This window comes from Parasteatoda tepidariorum, chromosome 5 (genome assembly GCF_043381705.1).
Source record: "Parasteatoda tepidariorum isolate YZ-2023 chromosome 5, CAS_Ptep_4.0, whole genome shotgun sequence".
NCBI classification, from domain to species: Eukaryota; Metazoa; Arthropoda; class Arachnida; order Araneae; family Theridiidae; genus Parasteatoda; species Parasteatoda tepidariorum.
Genome location: NC_092208.1, coordinates 48723144 through 48739243, shown reverse-complemented (window position 1 = coordinate 48739243; position 16100 = coordinate 48723144). Strand labels below are relative to the sequence as shown.

Below are 16100 nucleotides of genomic sequence, written 5' to 3'. Positions count from 1 at the left end.
CCACAGTGCTGACGTAAAATATCCTCAGTGGTAGACGGATCATTGGTTAGACTCTCTCCTCGCCGTCAGAGCAACCAAACAGAGGTTTTGGTAGTTTTCCTCTCCATGAAACGCATTAAATGCCTCCCCATGAATTTTTTTTCCAATACTTAATCTAGGAGTTCCCTTGTCCTCAGGATTGGGTTCAAAATTACAAGGGTCCGGAGATGAGCATTAGTAGTCATAACATTGGTAGCCATACACTCAAAATTGGGTCTGCTGTTCAATGACGGTTATAAAATTAAAAAAAAAAAATACTTTATCGACGCATTAAATTTAATCAAAATCTTTTATTTTCTACAACATTGTAATAAAATTCTCTCTCTTGTTATAAAACAGATACTCTCTAAACGTATAAATGAAGCCTTTAAAGATAATAATACCATAGCTTCTAAAAGTATTATCTCCAAGGAAATGCGACCGCAAACGTGATTTTCGAAAAAAATATTTATATTAATACGGTTTATTAAAGGAAGAAAATATATTTTATCCTTACATACCATATTTATTAACTTTTATTTCCAAAAACTGAGCTATTATATGAACAATGGAACTTAATGAATTCTAACACAGCTGGCAATGTTATCTAAATCTTTTATTTTATAAACATTTTTACAAAATTGTATTTCTGTTACCAAGCTGCAAATCAGTTCCATTCGCTTAAAATATACATATTGAAAATAACAGACGACATGTTTCTAGTGATTTGAAACAAAAGTGACAAAAACTGATTTGAAATACAAGCGACAAAAATTATTTGAAATTTCTTACCAATTTTGTTTCTTCTCATTCACGCCTGGCAAGTCTTGAAAATGGGCACTTATTTTTGAGCTCTTTAAAGATGTCGATTGTTATTCCCAATTTGTGTATTTTTGAAGAGAATGAAGTATTTTTTTAATAAAGTAATATCTTACCGATTCAGCTTCTTGGGATTATTTAAGTTTATAAACTGTTCAAAAGTAATTTTATGACTTACAAAAATATGATCTCCTTACAAATGTAATTGCTGACGACCACAGTGCTGACGTAAAATATCCTTAGGGGTATCAATGGTCTTAGTCTCCATGCCGTCAGGGTAATCGTGGGGGATTTTCATGGTTTTCCTCTCCATATAACGCAAGTGCAGGTTAACTCCATTAAAAAGTCATCCACGAAGGCAAATTTCTTTCAATTTTTGATCCAGGAGTTCCCTTATCTTATGAATTTTGTTCAAAATTATAAGACTGTGGAGTTGAACATTAGTAGTCGTAAATCCAAAATTGGGTTGGAAGTTCAATGATGGTTTTAAAATAAAATAAGACTATATCACAAAAACATTTTTATACTTACATTAATTATTTCATATTTACATTGTTTTAAAACATTTTTATGTATACTTTTTTAACCATAAGTGGGCATATGTCCACTCATGGTTAAATTTAATTATAGTTTAAATTTTGTAAAACTTACTTGATTTTACATAGCACATAGTCCCAATATTATGGTTCAAAGTATCTATATTATGATCTGCGTTTGGCGAATTTTCCTGAAACTTTATTTCTAACATATAGCTACAACAGCTGTAAGCATTTTTTAAACAATGGCAAAATTGTTCAATTTAAAATTTTGATTTAAACTGAAAAAGGTATTAATTCAAATGACGTGAATATTTCTTCTATAAATTGTTATATTTCATAAGCAACCTCACAAATAAATATATAATTCTAAATAATAAAAAGAGGAATATGAATTTTCAAAAAAATACATTATAAAAAATTTATAATTATTTTTTTAAGATTATTTCTTTAAAAAATATCAATTCGTTGACTGTGCATTTGCAAAATGCATTTGTTAAAAGTTTGAAAGAAAGATTTTTCACCAATTAACAAACAGTCAATTAATCTCATTATGATGAATACATTAACCATTTTCTGTGTCAGAATGGGAATTAAATTGAAAGAAAAATATTTTTAGTGTGAATAAAGAAATAAGACAATCTATTGAAATCTAAAAGCCATTATGCCACCTTAATGCTTCGCATTTTATTTCGTACCCTAATCTTATTTTTCATTCTTCCATTGTGCGAATTAATGTTTTTTTTTTCTTCTAAATCTCAGTGTTCAGAACCGAAATTAAAAGAGACATTAATGTACTTAACAAAGGAACAAAATTTCTTGCCACCGAATTAAACAATGTTTCGTATTATTAAATCGCACAAAGATGTGGTGATCCTTTATGTCGTTCTTTATTCATTTTCCAGCACCTTTCGCCTTTTTATTCGCATTTTTTATGACGCGAAAACCCATTACGAGACCAGAAAAAATCGTAAAACAGACAATTTTTACTACTGTTCTCCGATTCAATCTAAAGAGGAGAAACGACATCAGGGGAGGAGGAGAGATTTCGGGGGAGCATTTTTTCTTTTTTCATTAATATTGCTGTAGGAAAATTCGGAACGAAAGGGAAAGTAGTTCCTATTCCTGAAAATATTGGCGACGTTATTTTGGCGGAATCCAGACGGATAATGTGGCAACCTTTTGTGGACTAGCAGCCAGTTCTGTCTGGAGCGATCAAATCTATGTTTTCCCCTGATCCCGGACGCTATTCCAGAGGATTTTTTTAAAGTAAATAATAGCAACCAATTTTTTTTGTAAACAAATAATGCAAGAGCTTGATATTGTTAAAGGATTTTATGCTGTTCCCAATAGTTATGTTATGGTTAAAAGTTATTTGCAAAGAAAATAGAAGGCGATAATATCCAGGAATGATAAAGCATATGGATAAATTTCTGCTCTACTTTTGAGTTTTGATTGCAAGAGCATTTATATTCGGAAAAAATGAAGGTGAGACTTATATCCCCACCCCAAACTAATAACACAACACAAAATATTTAGCCATTGCTTTTGTTCTACTCATTTCGGCAAAACGGATTTGCTAAAAATAGAGCAATATTTAAAATTTTATTATTTATCCAGCGAGAAAAACCAATTTATTTCCAAAAATCATGAATTTAATGAAACTTCTGAATAAACTACATTTCTAAATAACTCCTCTATTTATAAAATAACTTTTCTGCTCCTGTTATTAATGAAAAATGTATGTTTTTTATCCTTTTTCGAAATTAGATAAGTGTTAGCTTGTTTGATGGAAAACAACAGAGGGTCAATAGACTATTTCCCCCCGAAACTGTGGAAGTGCATAGAATTTACATCCTTTTTTTAACGAACGCTCTGATTGCTTTAGAAACTGTTCCTTTCCAAAAACGTCCGGTAATTGTTTTCCAAAAGTAGATTTCATAGTCTAGTCAGATCCTCACAAAATATGCCATGTTTGACTTTGTAATTGTAAGTTAATATCATTATGCATTTTAAGTTGAGACTTTTGCAGAAGAATGACTCTATTTCACTTCTTCATTTACTACAAAAGTTGAAAGAAGACTTAAGAAGTTTTACTTACCTTTTAAGTTTGCATTAGACGCATTGATAACATACTTGGAAACTGTACATTTGAACAGTCTCAGCTCAGAACAAAGAGTGTAGTTAATACGGAAAATTGAAAAATTTAATTAATATGCGTGAACATCATTTACTCCAACGAACATCAAGGCTTTAGGTAGTTTTTTAGTGGAGAAAGAGGAAAGTAATTACAACAAACGTGATCTTTGTTTGGTATTTATAATTCAGTCGACGTTTCCAAGCTGTGATACTTTTAATTTTTCATCTTAAATAATAATTCCTTGTTAATTAAACTTGTTCTCTTGAAAATGCACATCGGCGAAATGTTAACAATGTTGAGTTAGCGCCTACCTAAAGCATGGGAGCCACTGTTGGAAAAGGAGCTGCTCTTCTAGAAAGTCTTCCTCCAAATCAAAGTCTACATATTGTAATGCTAGGCTTAGACTCGGCGGGCAAGACAACAGCACTTTACCGTCTAAAATTTGATCAGTACCTAAATACAGTGCCAACAATTGGATTCAACTGTGAAAAAATTAAAGGAACCACTGGGAAAGCTAAGGGAACAAGTTTTCTTATTTGGGACGTAGGAGGACAAGACAAACTCAGACCTCTGTGGCGATCTTACACGAGATGTACTGACGGAATAGTTTTTGTACTGGACAGTGTTGATGAAGAAAGACTAGAAGAAGCTAGAATGGAGTTGATGAGGATGGCCAAAGCACCTGAAAATCTTGGTGTGCCCGTTTTAGTGCTTGCCAATAAACAAGACTTACCTGGTGCAAAGGATGCCAAGGAAATTGAAAAAGTTTTGGGACTGAGTGTTGAACTTGGAGCAGCACATTTGTGGCACGTGCAGCCATCCTGCGCTATTATTGGCGATGGACTGGAAGAAGGTCTAGAGATATTATATGAAATGATTTTAAAGAGACGTCGGCAATTAAAGCAAGCTAAGAAGAAGTTTATTTAAGTGTGTAATTCGTTGCTCATAACAGCTGGCGCTGTTATGGTTTTATGTTTCATTTCCATGCTTTTGGCTTTCTGGATAAATTTTAATGAAATTTCTTAGATGGTGAGCATATTTTTTAATATTTTAAAAAATTAAGCATATACAAGCTTTCTGTAAATCATACATGAATGTTGATATTTTTAACCATTTTCGTGTCCTCGCATGTTATGTAATAAAATCATAAAGTTGCGAAAGGTCTTAAACTCATGAATAAATCACAATTTTATAATTTAACATCACAAACAGTTTAAAGAAAAGAGAAGAAATTAATAGCAAATAAAATCAGTAAAATGAATCAACAATAATTCAATTTCTTTAAAGTTCCTTAAAAGAAGTTATTTAAATTCTTCAATTAAGTTCCTCCTCTTATTAAGTTCCTTAAAATAAAACCAGTAAATAGAAGTCTGAATATATGTACTACAATCACTATGAATGAGAATAAGAAATGAGTTTACCACATGCTTCAAAGTTAGAGTATTTAATTTTAACTGTCAGTTTAATGAAACTTATTTTTTCCTACACTTTAATGTTTTGTTTGATTGTTCTTTTAAGTGCAATTGTTTATTAGATTTGAAAAGATATAATATTTTGTATCTCCGTCCGCATATCCGTCCTTTTTATTTTATGTTTTACCTTGCAATACATATACAAAATCATATTTTTACTTATACCCAAATAACTGCTATAATTTCTAAAAATATTATCATAAATAAAGTAATAAAATTAAAAAAATGATTGCTATTTGTTTGCGTTCAATTTATTGTTTGATGGCATACAAGATTAATATTCATATGTGATATACATGATTTGTTTATTATGTAAGTGAGAATTTCATTCTATGAATTCATGTAACAGAAAATTGAGCATAAATGAGTAAATTAGGAATAATGTAACCTATTTTATAAAATATCTCTTCCCTTTATTGTTTATAAAAATAAAAATATATACTTTCAGTGTTTTTTTATTTTATGTTATAATAATTATATACTTATTTAGTCTTGATTTTGTATTAAGAGAAATAAGCCTTAAAGTTTCTTTTTTTTAATGTTTCATACGCCTTCTCTATACTTTATATATGAAAATACACTTCAACATTACTTTAAGTTTTAAAAAATAATTTTAAGAAAATTATCTAAAATAGCAATAAATCTATCAAAATTGTAAATTCATAATAATTAAAATTAAACCATAATTATAAATATAATTAACAATTAAAAATTAAACCATAATTATAAACATAATTAATAATTAAAGTTTATTAAACTGTTTCTAATATTTCTTTGCGATTTACTTATATTTTGCTTCTTGTTTCGATTTAATTCTCAACCAACGTGAGTATATATATGTAACAATTACATCTCTTCCAATATTAATTTTGTCGTTAATTTATTCCAGAAAGCCTCATGCTATTATTCAATCATAACATATAAGTCCATATGAACTCACTGCCTAAAACTCATATATCATATATGTGTTTGTCCATTTAAGTACTCGTTTGTTTATTGTTCGTGAAATCAACTAAAATGTTGAAAAATACATTATACAAAATTACTGCAGTATTTTTAGAATAGTCTAAATTTAAATGTATTTTAAACCTACTCCATAAATCTTCTATAATTTGTGGGGCTTTTTTTCTTTTGTCAAAAAGATTTAAAATAAGCAGTTTGTAAAAACTTATTTTAAAATTCAATTTTTTAAAAATTAAATATTTTTTACTATGTTTGTTAAAGAAGAGACTCCCTAAATAAAAACTCCATAAAGTAAAAATATTAAGCATTATTTTGATAACCGTTAGAACACTGTTAGAAAATTAGAAGCTTGAACCATTAAAATCGTTCAAAATTGCTTCAATCTTAATATGATGGCAAGTTAAAGCTTAATATTGTTTAAATTTGTTGCAATCTAAATAAACTGTCAAGTTGAACCATCATAAATTTGCGGCAACCTTAATAATGTGTTAAGTTAAACTGTAATATAGATCGAAGTTTTTTCATCCTTAATTACTGTGTTAAGTTGAACCATAATAACATTAAAATTTGCTGTAACATCAATATGGTGTTAGGCTGAACCATAATATAGGTCGAATTTACTGCATCGTTATTGGTTATTAAGTTGAACAGTAATATTGTTCAAATTGGTTGCAACACCAATATACTTTTACGTTGAACCGCATTATAGTTTGAATTTATTGCATCCTTAATTAGGTGTAAAGTTAACATACATAGCACGTTAAGTTAACATTGAAACTTAATATCATTCAAATTTGTAGCTACCTTAATATGATGTTATGTTGAACCATAATATTGTTCGAATTTATTGAATCTTTAATTGGGTATTAAATTTAAACATAATATGGAAAAAATTGTTTCACTCTTAATATATTACGTTGAACCATAATATTGTTCAAATTTGCTGTTATGGTGTTCTGTTGAACCTTATTATTGTTCAAATTTATTGCATCCTCAACTGGGTGTTAAATTGAAACATAATATCGATCAAGTTTTTGTAAATTTGTTATGTTGCACCATAATATTATTCAAATTTATTGCATCCTTAATTGGGTGTTAAATTGAAACATAATATCGATCAAGTTTGTTGTAATTCTAATATGATTTCATATTGAACCATAATGTTGTTCGAATTTATTGCATCTTTATTGGGTGTTAAGTTGAAACATAGTAACGTTCAAATTTGTTGAATTGAAACATAATATCGATAAAATTTGCTGCACTATTAATGTGGTGTTGCGTTGAACCATAATATTGCTCAAATTTGTTACAATCTCAACATAGTGTTTCGTTGAGTCATAATATTGCTTGAATTTATTGAATCCTTAATCGAGTGTTAAGTTAATTGGGACAAAGTATAATATCGTTCAAATTTGTTGCAACCTTAATATAGTATTAAGTTGAACCATAAAATATTACTCGAATTAGTTGCATCTTTAATATGCTGTTAAGTTGAAAAATAATATTGCACATTTTAAAATTGTTCGAGACACTATGATTCAACAACAATTTAACAGCTTAATGAGATTGCAAAAAATGTCCACTTTATTATGGTTCAAGTGATCGATATTAAGGTCAAGTTACCAGTACTATAGATCAACGTTGAATAGATTTTTCTGTAAGAAAAAAATACGTTATGTTGGTGTAATGCGAAAAATTGATTGCTATTATTATATTTGAAATAGAAAAGCTAAAAATGGATTGTTGCCAAAGAATATAAATATTAATTTAAGTTCAAGATTTTTAAGCTGTTTGAATGTACTGCACATATCATTGATGGGAATGATCAAATTATTGAAATATATTTATTTATGTATAGTAAAAACTATTTTGAATGTACCAACAAAGTGTAAATAATTTGATTTTTAGAAAAGATTAAGGAGAATGCTTTTGTTGTCACTTTACACTATGTTTATTAGCAAATCATTTATACTGTTGCAAAAACAGAATTAATTTAATTTAAAAAATTATAAAAGGAATGCGAGTTTAATAATTAAGCTTTAATATTTAACTTTAAAAAATTAAACTGTTGTTAAGATTGGAATAATTTTGCTTTAAAAAAATGTTAGAAATAATGCCGTTTGTCAATTCTATTTGGTTAATTTCTTTAAAAAAATTAATCTAATGCCAAAATTGGAATGATTCAATTAAAAAAATAGAATCAATACATTTATCATCATTTTATATTTCGTTAATTTTTAAAAATTTAAGCTGTTATCAAGATCAGAATAAATTAGTTCTTAAAAAAACTAGGAAGAATGCACTTGTTATCACTTTTCATTTCATTAATTATTTTAAATTTTTGAAAGTAACAAATTAAATTTTAGAAAAAGTTAGATAAATATGCTTAGAATTTTTTACTTGTTAAAATATTTAATCCGTTGAAAATCCTGCGTTAACTATAAATATAAAATTTAATTATTACAAATAGCTTAACCACATAACAATATTCTACTTTACAATGTAACTATACAAATTAGACGCACTTACTAGATTTAAAATCAGTTACAAAGACAATTCTGTTGATTGCAATGAATTAATCACTAAAAAACTATCAATTACAATTAATAAACGATGTTTTCTTTATTTTTAATAATGAATTATTATTTTAAATACAAATGTTAATTGCAAATAGAATAATTCGATAATGGAGGATATTTACTGTATGATTCTTTTTCTTTTCTAACAGTAAGCAATCCTATTTATTAATATTTTTTAGTGTTTTTCATTTTTAAATATAAATGATATAGTTGACATATAAAGTTTGTTAAGGAAATAATCATTTCCAGAACAAAAACTGTTTAGTGTAATTCAGTGAACATGTTTCAATGAACGAATTATTTTCCGATTTTGTTAAAGCTAATGAAAAATTAATATATTCAATGTTTTCTTTAATCAATTGGTTAATATCACCCAGGGAAATAAATACATTTTTGACCAAGTGGTATGGTTTTAATTCAGTTTATAATTGTACAGAATGCTGTCAGATCCAGTTCAAACATTAAATTTTTTAAATTGTGACTTTTTGAAAAATATTTTGAATTGTTATTTTATTAATTTTTTTAATGATATTTTTAGTTTTTCCGTTTTTCCTGATAATTGTGATAGATCACACGGAAAAAAACAATTCTTGTAAAATTACCGTGCTGTATGGTAATGATATTTATAGTAAAAAACAAAACTGTAATTTTAGCTAATAAAACCACAATATACAGTATTTAAACCAGTCATCTAGTAATTTTTCCTTTTATATGGCAACAGTTTGCAGAAAATTTTGACTTTCAAAATTATAGTTCTTATAATCGTAGATTTGGCAAAAAATAAAAAAACTGAAATATAAATTTAACTGAATAATTTTTTTATTCCATGCTTTAAGGTATCATAATAAAATTACCACATTTACCAAATTTCATGGCGTTTATTAAAACCATACCAAAATCATCACCAAAGCACTGGCCAGAAACGCAGTAAATTTTACCATATTCTGGTAATTTTGATCCTGCTTTTTTTCTCAGTGCATGATTTGTATTAATATGCAACTATTAACTTTGCCATTTTTAGTCATTCTGCTTAAATCTCCTGCAAAATATGATTTATGCTAATAATCGTAATCTTCCATTTTGAATTATTCCTCGCAATTTTTTTTTCAGATCATGATTTGTGCTAATATGCAAAAACAAAAAAAAAAAATATTATCTTCCACAAATACCTAAAATAAAAATTTATTATCATTATCATTGTATTATTATCATTAAAATTTATTATCATTATCATTAAAATTTATTATCATTATCATTAAAATTTATTATCATTATCATTCTATAATTATCATTAAAATTTATTATCCTTATCATTACCATTATATTATTATCATTAAAATTTATAATCATTATCATTATATAATTATCATTAAAATTTATTATCATTGTCATTATATTATTATCATTAAAATTTATTATCGTTATTAATTATTATCATTATTACAATAATGTAGTTAATGTGTCTGAAAACAGTTGTGTTCTATCTCTTGATGGTGACAACATTAATAATTTGTAAATATTGTTTACAGAGTTTAAATAAAAAGCATTCTTCCACGTTCTATTCCAATGGTGATACCTATATAGATCAAGACAATGTATTTCTGTATGGTGTATAAAAATGTCTTCAACATTGATATTTACTGTGATCTGCATATGGTTATTTGTCTTGCTTCCATATAATAACAAAATGTAACTATTTCTTGAATCTTATGAACTGTAGTTGCACAATCATACCAAATTTAAACAAGAAGAACATTATTAGTGCTTCGATAGAGCTTTGACACTAGTCTGTATTTAATAATTACTTTTTAACTGATAATGTGTTGTATGATTCATATAGAATTAATTCGCACTTCTAAAGAAAATATAAGAAATCTACGTCACATTTGTTGGGTTCACCTGATTAAAATATGTTCTTAAAGAAATAGGAATTGCAATTTAAAAATTCGCTTTAGTTTAAATGGATTTTTAATTGAAACTATAAAATTAAAATCATCACATAATAATTTAATTTCTGGTTTGCATTTATAAACCATTTTTATACACATAATTACTTGATTTCAAATTCTTGCTCACCGTGTTTTTCACTTTAATGTACAAAAAAATGGATTTTCAATTTAAAATATGTTCTCAAAAAGGTAAGAATTTTCAAACGTATATCACGCCAAAATTATAAATCATATAATTATTTGTAGAAAAATGTATATTAGTTTTAATTGAAAATACTAAACTATACTGACAGCATAATTACTTAACTTCGTAATTTTATTTATAAGCTATTTTTTCACGCATAATTGCTTCATTTCTTATTTTTTGCTTAACATGTTTTTCAGTTTGAAATTCAAATTTTGTACGTAAAACTTGGTAACAATATTCATTTTTATAAACATGTTTTTGCAATGCAAGTACTACATGCAATTTATTTCACTATTATTCACCCTTCATTCATTAACTTTTTTTCCAGTACCTTTTCGTAACATTGTAAGAACAGAAAAGTTTATTTTTTATACTTTTATTACATATTTTTCTTTCTTTACTTTTAATCATTGCTTCAAGGAAAATAAAAAAAGAGTTTTTGCTTTAATGCAAGTTTACTTGACTCAAATTTTTATAAATTAAAATTTTTACAAATATTTTTTGTAAAAATCGTGTTAATATAAATTAATATACCAAGGGGGAGGAACGATTTATTTTTTCATTTATCGAAAAAAAGACGATTAAGTCAACATCAGTTGCATTTTGAGGTATACTAAGTTTTGACAAATTTGTAACGTAGCAAATCGGTTCTACCAGAAAGTTATTACACAGTGAAGATTGGCCATGTCGGAGAAAAATGGTTCCTGCGAACAAAGAAGGCATATCGAAGAAGGCGACAGAATTGAGGTTACTGAGGAAGAATCGATTGGAGAGGTATTTCGAGAAAAAAACTATTTTTTTTCTAATCCAATTTTCAAATTTTATTTTTTCTCAAAATCAAAAACTGTAAATTTCGTTATGAAGTTTTTTTAAAATTGCAAATAAATGCTTGTGATATTTATGAATATTTTTATTTTTTCGATTTCAATCATATGCTAGCTCCTGAACAATCTCAAACCTTCAAATTCGTTCTTCAGTGAATCAGCTTTTATGGACAAAACCATTTTTCCTCCTTGTTCTTCGTTTGTAATATATTAAATTGCAAAAGTTATGAGTTCTGTTTCATATCTGTAAGTGTTTAATAATAAATATTTTTTTAGGTTTATTTAAATGGTTTCTTTTCCTTTGGATGAATGTTTTAAAATATTATATATTTAAGAAAGAGTTTTCACTTAAAATTATTTTCAATAATAAAACAATTATGCGTGAAAATTTGGTTCACGATAAAAACAAAATAATACATTACTTTACTTTTTCAAAAAAAATTTAAAACTAATATTCGAAATTGTAATTTTTACATAAACATATTTAATAGTGATTGTTTAGTAAAGCTTTTAAAATATTAAGATTAATATATTCAATAATGTGTATAATTTATGTTTGCAGATTACTCGAAATATGACAATTGTTTCAATTATTAAAGCAACTCAATGCTTTGATAAATTCTTACTATGGAATATTTTTCTTAAATAATTTGTTTTATAACAAAAAATATTATTTCAATTTATGCTTTAATATTTTTTGAAAATGTTTTTTCATATATTTTTCTGAAAAAGAGTTGTAACTCAATATAGTGATACCGCAACCAGAAATTATAAGAAGAGTTTCTATAATATATTGCTGAAATTATATCTATATGAAAATGTTAATTTGTTGCAAATATCTGTTATAAAGAAAGTGTAAATAAAAAGTATATATATGTCAGCCTTATGTGGGTTTTTTTGTGTTATTTAAATTTGTTTTAAAGTAATAATACATTGTTAGTCAAGAGTTTCTTAAAAAATGAAGAAAAAAAAATTGCATTCAACAAAATCATGCAAAAATTGAAAATGCATGCTAAATTACTTTTTTAACATCTTGTTTTTAATAACTAAACTATTTTTATGCGGAGATTTCATTCTGTTACAATCAAAAATACATCTTGTTATTAAAAAAAATCCAGTACAATGTCCGCAATTCATTAAAACTGATTATAAAAGCCGAGCAACGGTCTTCATTTCCGTCGAAAATAAATTACTCCGATGTCACGGACAACTCAACTGCACTTGGTAAACAAGGAAACGCAATTAGGCTCGGCGGATGTCAATATATATGCCAGACAATTCTGTTTAAGGGCAAAGACTACCGGAAAACCGGAATTTCAGAAATTCCATTCTGGATTAAGATGTAACCGGCAGACGGACGATTATCACCTATCTGGGATGAGACTTAAAGGATCTCTTCGCAACGCAATAAACTGTTGTTTACAGTTTTTATTAATTAAAGCGAAAATATTAAAATTAAAGCGAGTTTTTGAAATTGTTCGCAAAGATTTTTTTTTTTTTGTCATTTGCGAAATTTCGCTTCAGTCAAGATTATTCCTAATTTTCCGATTTTCTTATAGAGGATAATGAGTTCTTATATTAGTTGTTTGAAATAGGGGTTTAACTTATGGTTCAAGGAAAAGTTATGTGTAATAATCAAAGTGATAACATTATGTACTTCCAAATGAAAGTTTACTTTCTTTGAATACGCATACCCTTTTCAGATAGATATTATCTATAAGAATGTTATCCTAATTGACCTGGAGAGTCATATGTTTTCCCGTAACCAAGATTTTACTTTCTTTTCATGCATGGATAGCTATGCTATCTATTTAGCTATATATGTCCAAAAGCATGACGATCTTGTATTTTTGTTTTCATTTTACACAAGTAGCAATTTTCATAGATTACACAGGGGAACAGTTTTTTTTTTCTTTTTGTTTCGTTTCTGAAGCATGAGATATTTTTAAATCAGATTTTAATACTTCTCTTACTTAGATACTTTCTCACTCCAAGTCATAGTTTTTTTCGAAAACAAAATGACATTCGTGGTCAATTTTTTATCAAAATGTAAAAGGGGTGATCAAATGAAAAGGTACGAAACGACACGGTGGGTACAAATGCAGACTTTATTCAAAATATAGACCATAGGCCTGAGCACAACGATCCCACTGATGAACAAGCTGCAGGACTCCTTGTTCCCAGAATTCCTGTGGCCGAGACGAGACCCAGTCCTTCACAGCGTCCTTGAGTACGTCGTCCAAGTTGAAGCACTTCCCTTTCAGGCGTTTCTTCAGTGAACCAAGCACATGGAAATCGCAGGATGACATGCCCGGACTGTAGGGCAGATGGTTCAACGTCTCCCACTTGAATTTGGCTAGTTCCATGTGTGTGACTCAGGAGACGTGTGGACGCGCGTTATCATGGAGCAGAACCACACCCTCGTGGGCATCCCCTGGTCTTTTGTTCTTGATGGACCTGCGTAGGCGTCGGAGTGTCTCACAGTACACATAGGAGTCAATAGTTTTTCTGTGCTCATACGGACTGCCGCATCATTTGGACGCTGCTTTTGATAAGAGCCTCTGCTCTCTCCTGCGCATGCGGGCGACCGCGCATGCTCCGACCCCTTGTCAGAGACTCCAATCGCATCCCGATATGTCTCGCTACGTTCTCCCATGGCAGAATATGCAAATATTTAACTGTTACGTTTTTACGTCGTTTCGTACCTTTTCATTTGATCACCCCTTGTACAATTTTTAATACGCTAGGATCACATAAATATTTCAACAAATTTCTAGGGGAAGAGCACATCATCATGATTTATAAAAAATATCAAATCGTAAGAATACAATTATTTTGCGTTCATTACGCATAATATATGCCAAATATAATCAAATGTACACTCTATAATAAAAAAATCGACGCACCAGGAATCAATCATCCGATTGCTTTGAAATTTCGTATGCATGAATGTTTTGAACAGATAAGGCTGGAATGATGCCGACTGGGGACGTATAGTCTTTAGCGACGAATCCCGCTTCCAACTATGTCCTGACGATCATCGAAGACTTGTTTGGAGACGCATAGGGCAGAGGGGGGATCCTGCCTGCACTATTGCACGTCACGCTGGCCCTCAACAAGGCATTATGGTCTGGGGTGCCATTTCCTTTGACAGTCGGACCCCTTTGGTCGTCATTAGAGGTACACTTACTGAACAGTGGTACGTCGACGACATCCTTTTTTTTTGTTTTGCTACCGTTCCTTTTGCAGCGCCCTGGGCTGGTTTTTCAGCAGGACAATGCCAGACCACATACGGCACGTGTTGCTATGAACTGTCTGCAAGCTTGTCAAACTCTTCCTTGGCCTGCCAGATCACCAGATCTCTCTGCCATCGAGCATGTCTGGAATATGAGGGGAAGGCGATTGCATCTGGCACGGAATATTGATGACCTCGTTCGACAATTGGTTCGAATTTGGCCGGAAATACCGCAAGAGACCATCCGGGAGCTTTATCGGTCTATCCCACGCCGTGTGGCAGCTTGTATCCAGGCTAGATTTGGGTCAACACCTTATTGAACTTGTTACTGTAACTCTGTAATAAATTGTTCAATTGTTCTGAAATTTTAATCCTTTACTATACCGTACATTGTCTTCCTATCCACCAATTTTCGTTTCAATAGGACAACTCCTTCTTGGTGCGTCGATTTTTTTGTTATAGAGTGTATATAATAAAGATGGGAATAAATATTTTAGGGAAACGTATTTTCAAAGTAAATCATTTATAATATCACGCTTGACAGCAAAAACCAATGATAAATTAAAAATATCAGAATGAAAAGTTTAACTTATAATTGGGTACCCGGATATTTACTCAAGTTGCAGACAAAGCAAACATGGGTTCGTAAACTTTTTAAGCCTTTAGGGAGAGATTAATATCTTGCGTAACTAGAAAAACGGTTTATTACGTAACAATGATATTAAATAAAATGTAAATATTTTGCTAAGAATTTAAAAGAAATTGGATTTTATACTTTTTGTTTAGAGTTTACATAATTTCTGAATATGTTTACTCTCTTGATTAAAAATTTCTTTCATTTATATTTTATTCAATATTCTTCTCTTAACTGTGTCTTTATTTCGGAGGATTAATAATAGTTGGCATTGTTTTTAATACATTTTCTTGTAACTGGAAATATTTTCACCCTAACATTAAGTTTCTTATTTTATATTATTAACTTATATTATTAATTCATATTTTAAAAATTTTTATTCTTGATTAATTTTTTAACGCTACTTTAAAGGCAAAAAATTTATTTTGAAGAATTAATAACAATAGCTGCTATAGTAGTCAAATTTAAAAATTTTAACATACGTCATTATGAACTACATTGTTAAAAATTTTGGATAAATCTACGGTAAAAAGTACTGGCATCCTGGGTTAATCTGTAAAATTCATTTTACCGTAAAACTTTATACTGTAATTTTTTACAGTAATATTTACTTAATTGCAGTGATTCTGTGATTTTAAAGTGAATACTACTGTAAAAATTACGATACATTAGATACTTTATTCCGTAAAAATGGATTTTATGGTAAAAATTTTTAACCTAAACCTTTAACGGTGTAAATCATAA

At 28.7% G+C, this 16100-nt stretch overlaps 1 protein-coding gene across 1 annotated transcript; it reads left to right on the top strand.

Annotated features, from left to right (window-relative positions):
- The first annotated feature begins 2561 nt into the window (after positions 1-2561).
- Positions 2562-4736, top strand: LOC107450138 (ADP-ribosylation factor-like protein 4C). Its single transcript, XM_016065871.3, has one exon. The coding sequence runs from the start codon at positions 3832-3834 to the stop codon at positions 4438-4440; it is 609 nt and encodes a 202-aa protein (XP_015921357.1). The 5' UTR covers positions 2562-3831; the 3' UTR covers positions 4441-4736.
- Positions 4737-16100: the final 11364 nt, after the last annotated feature.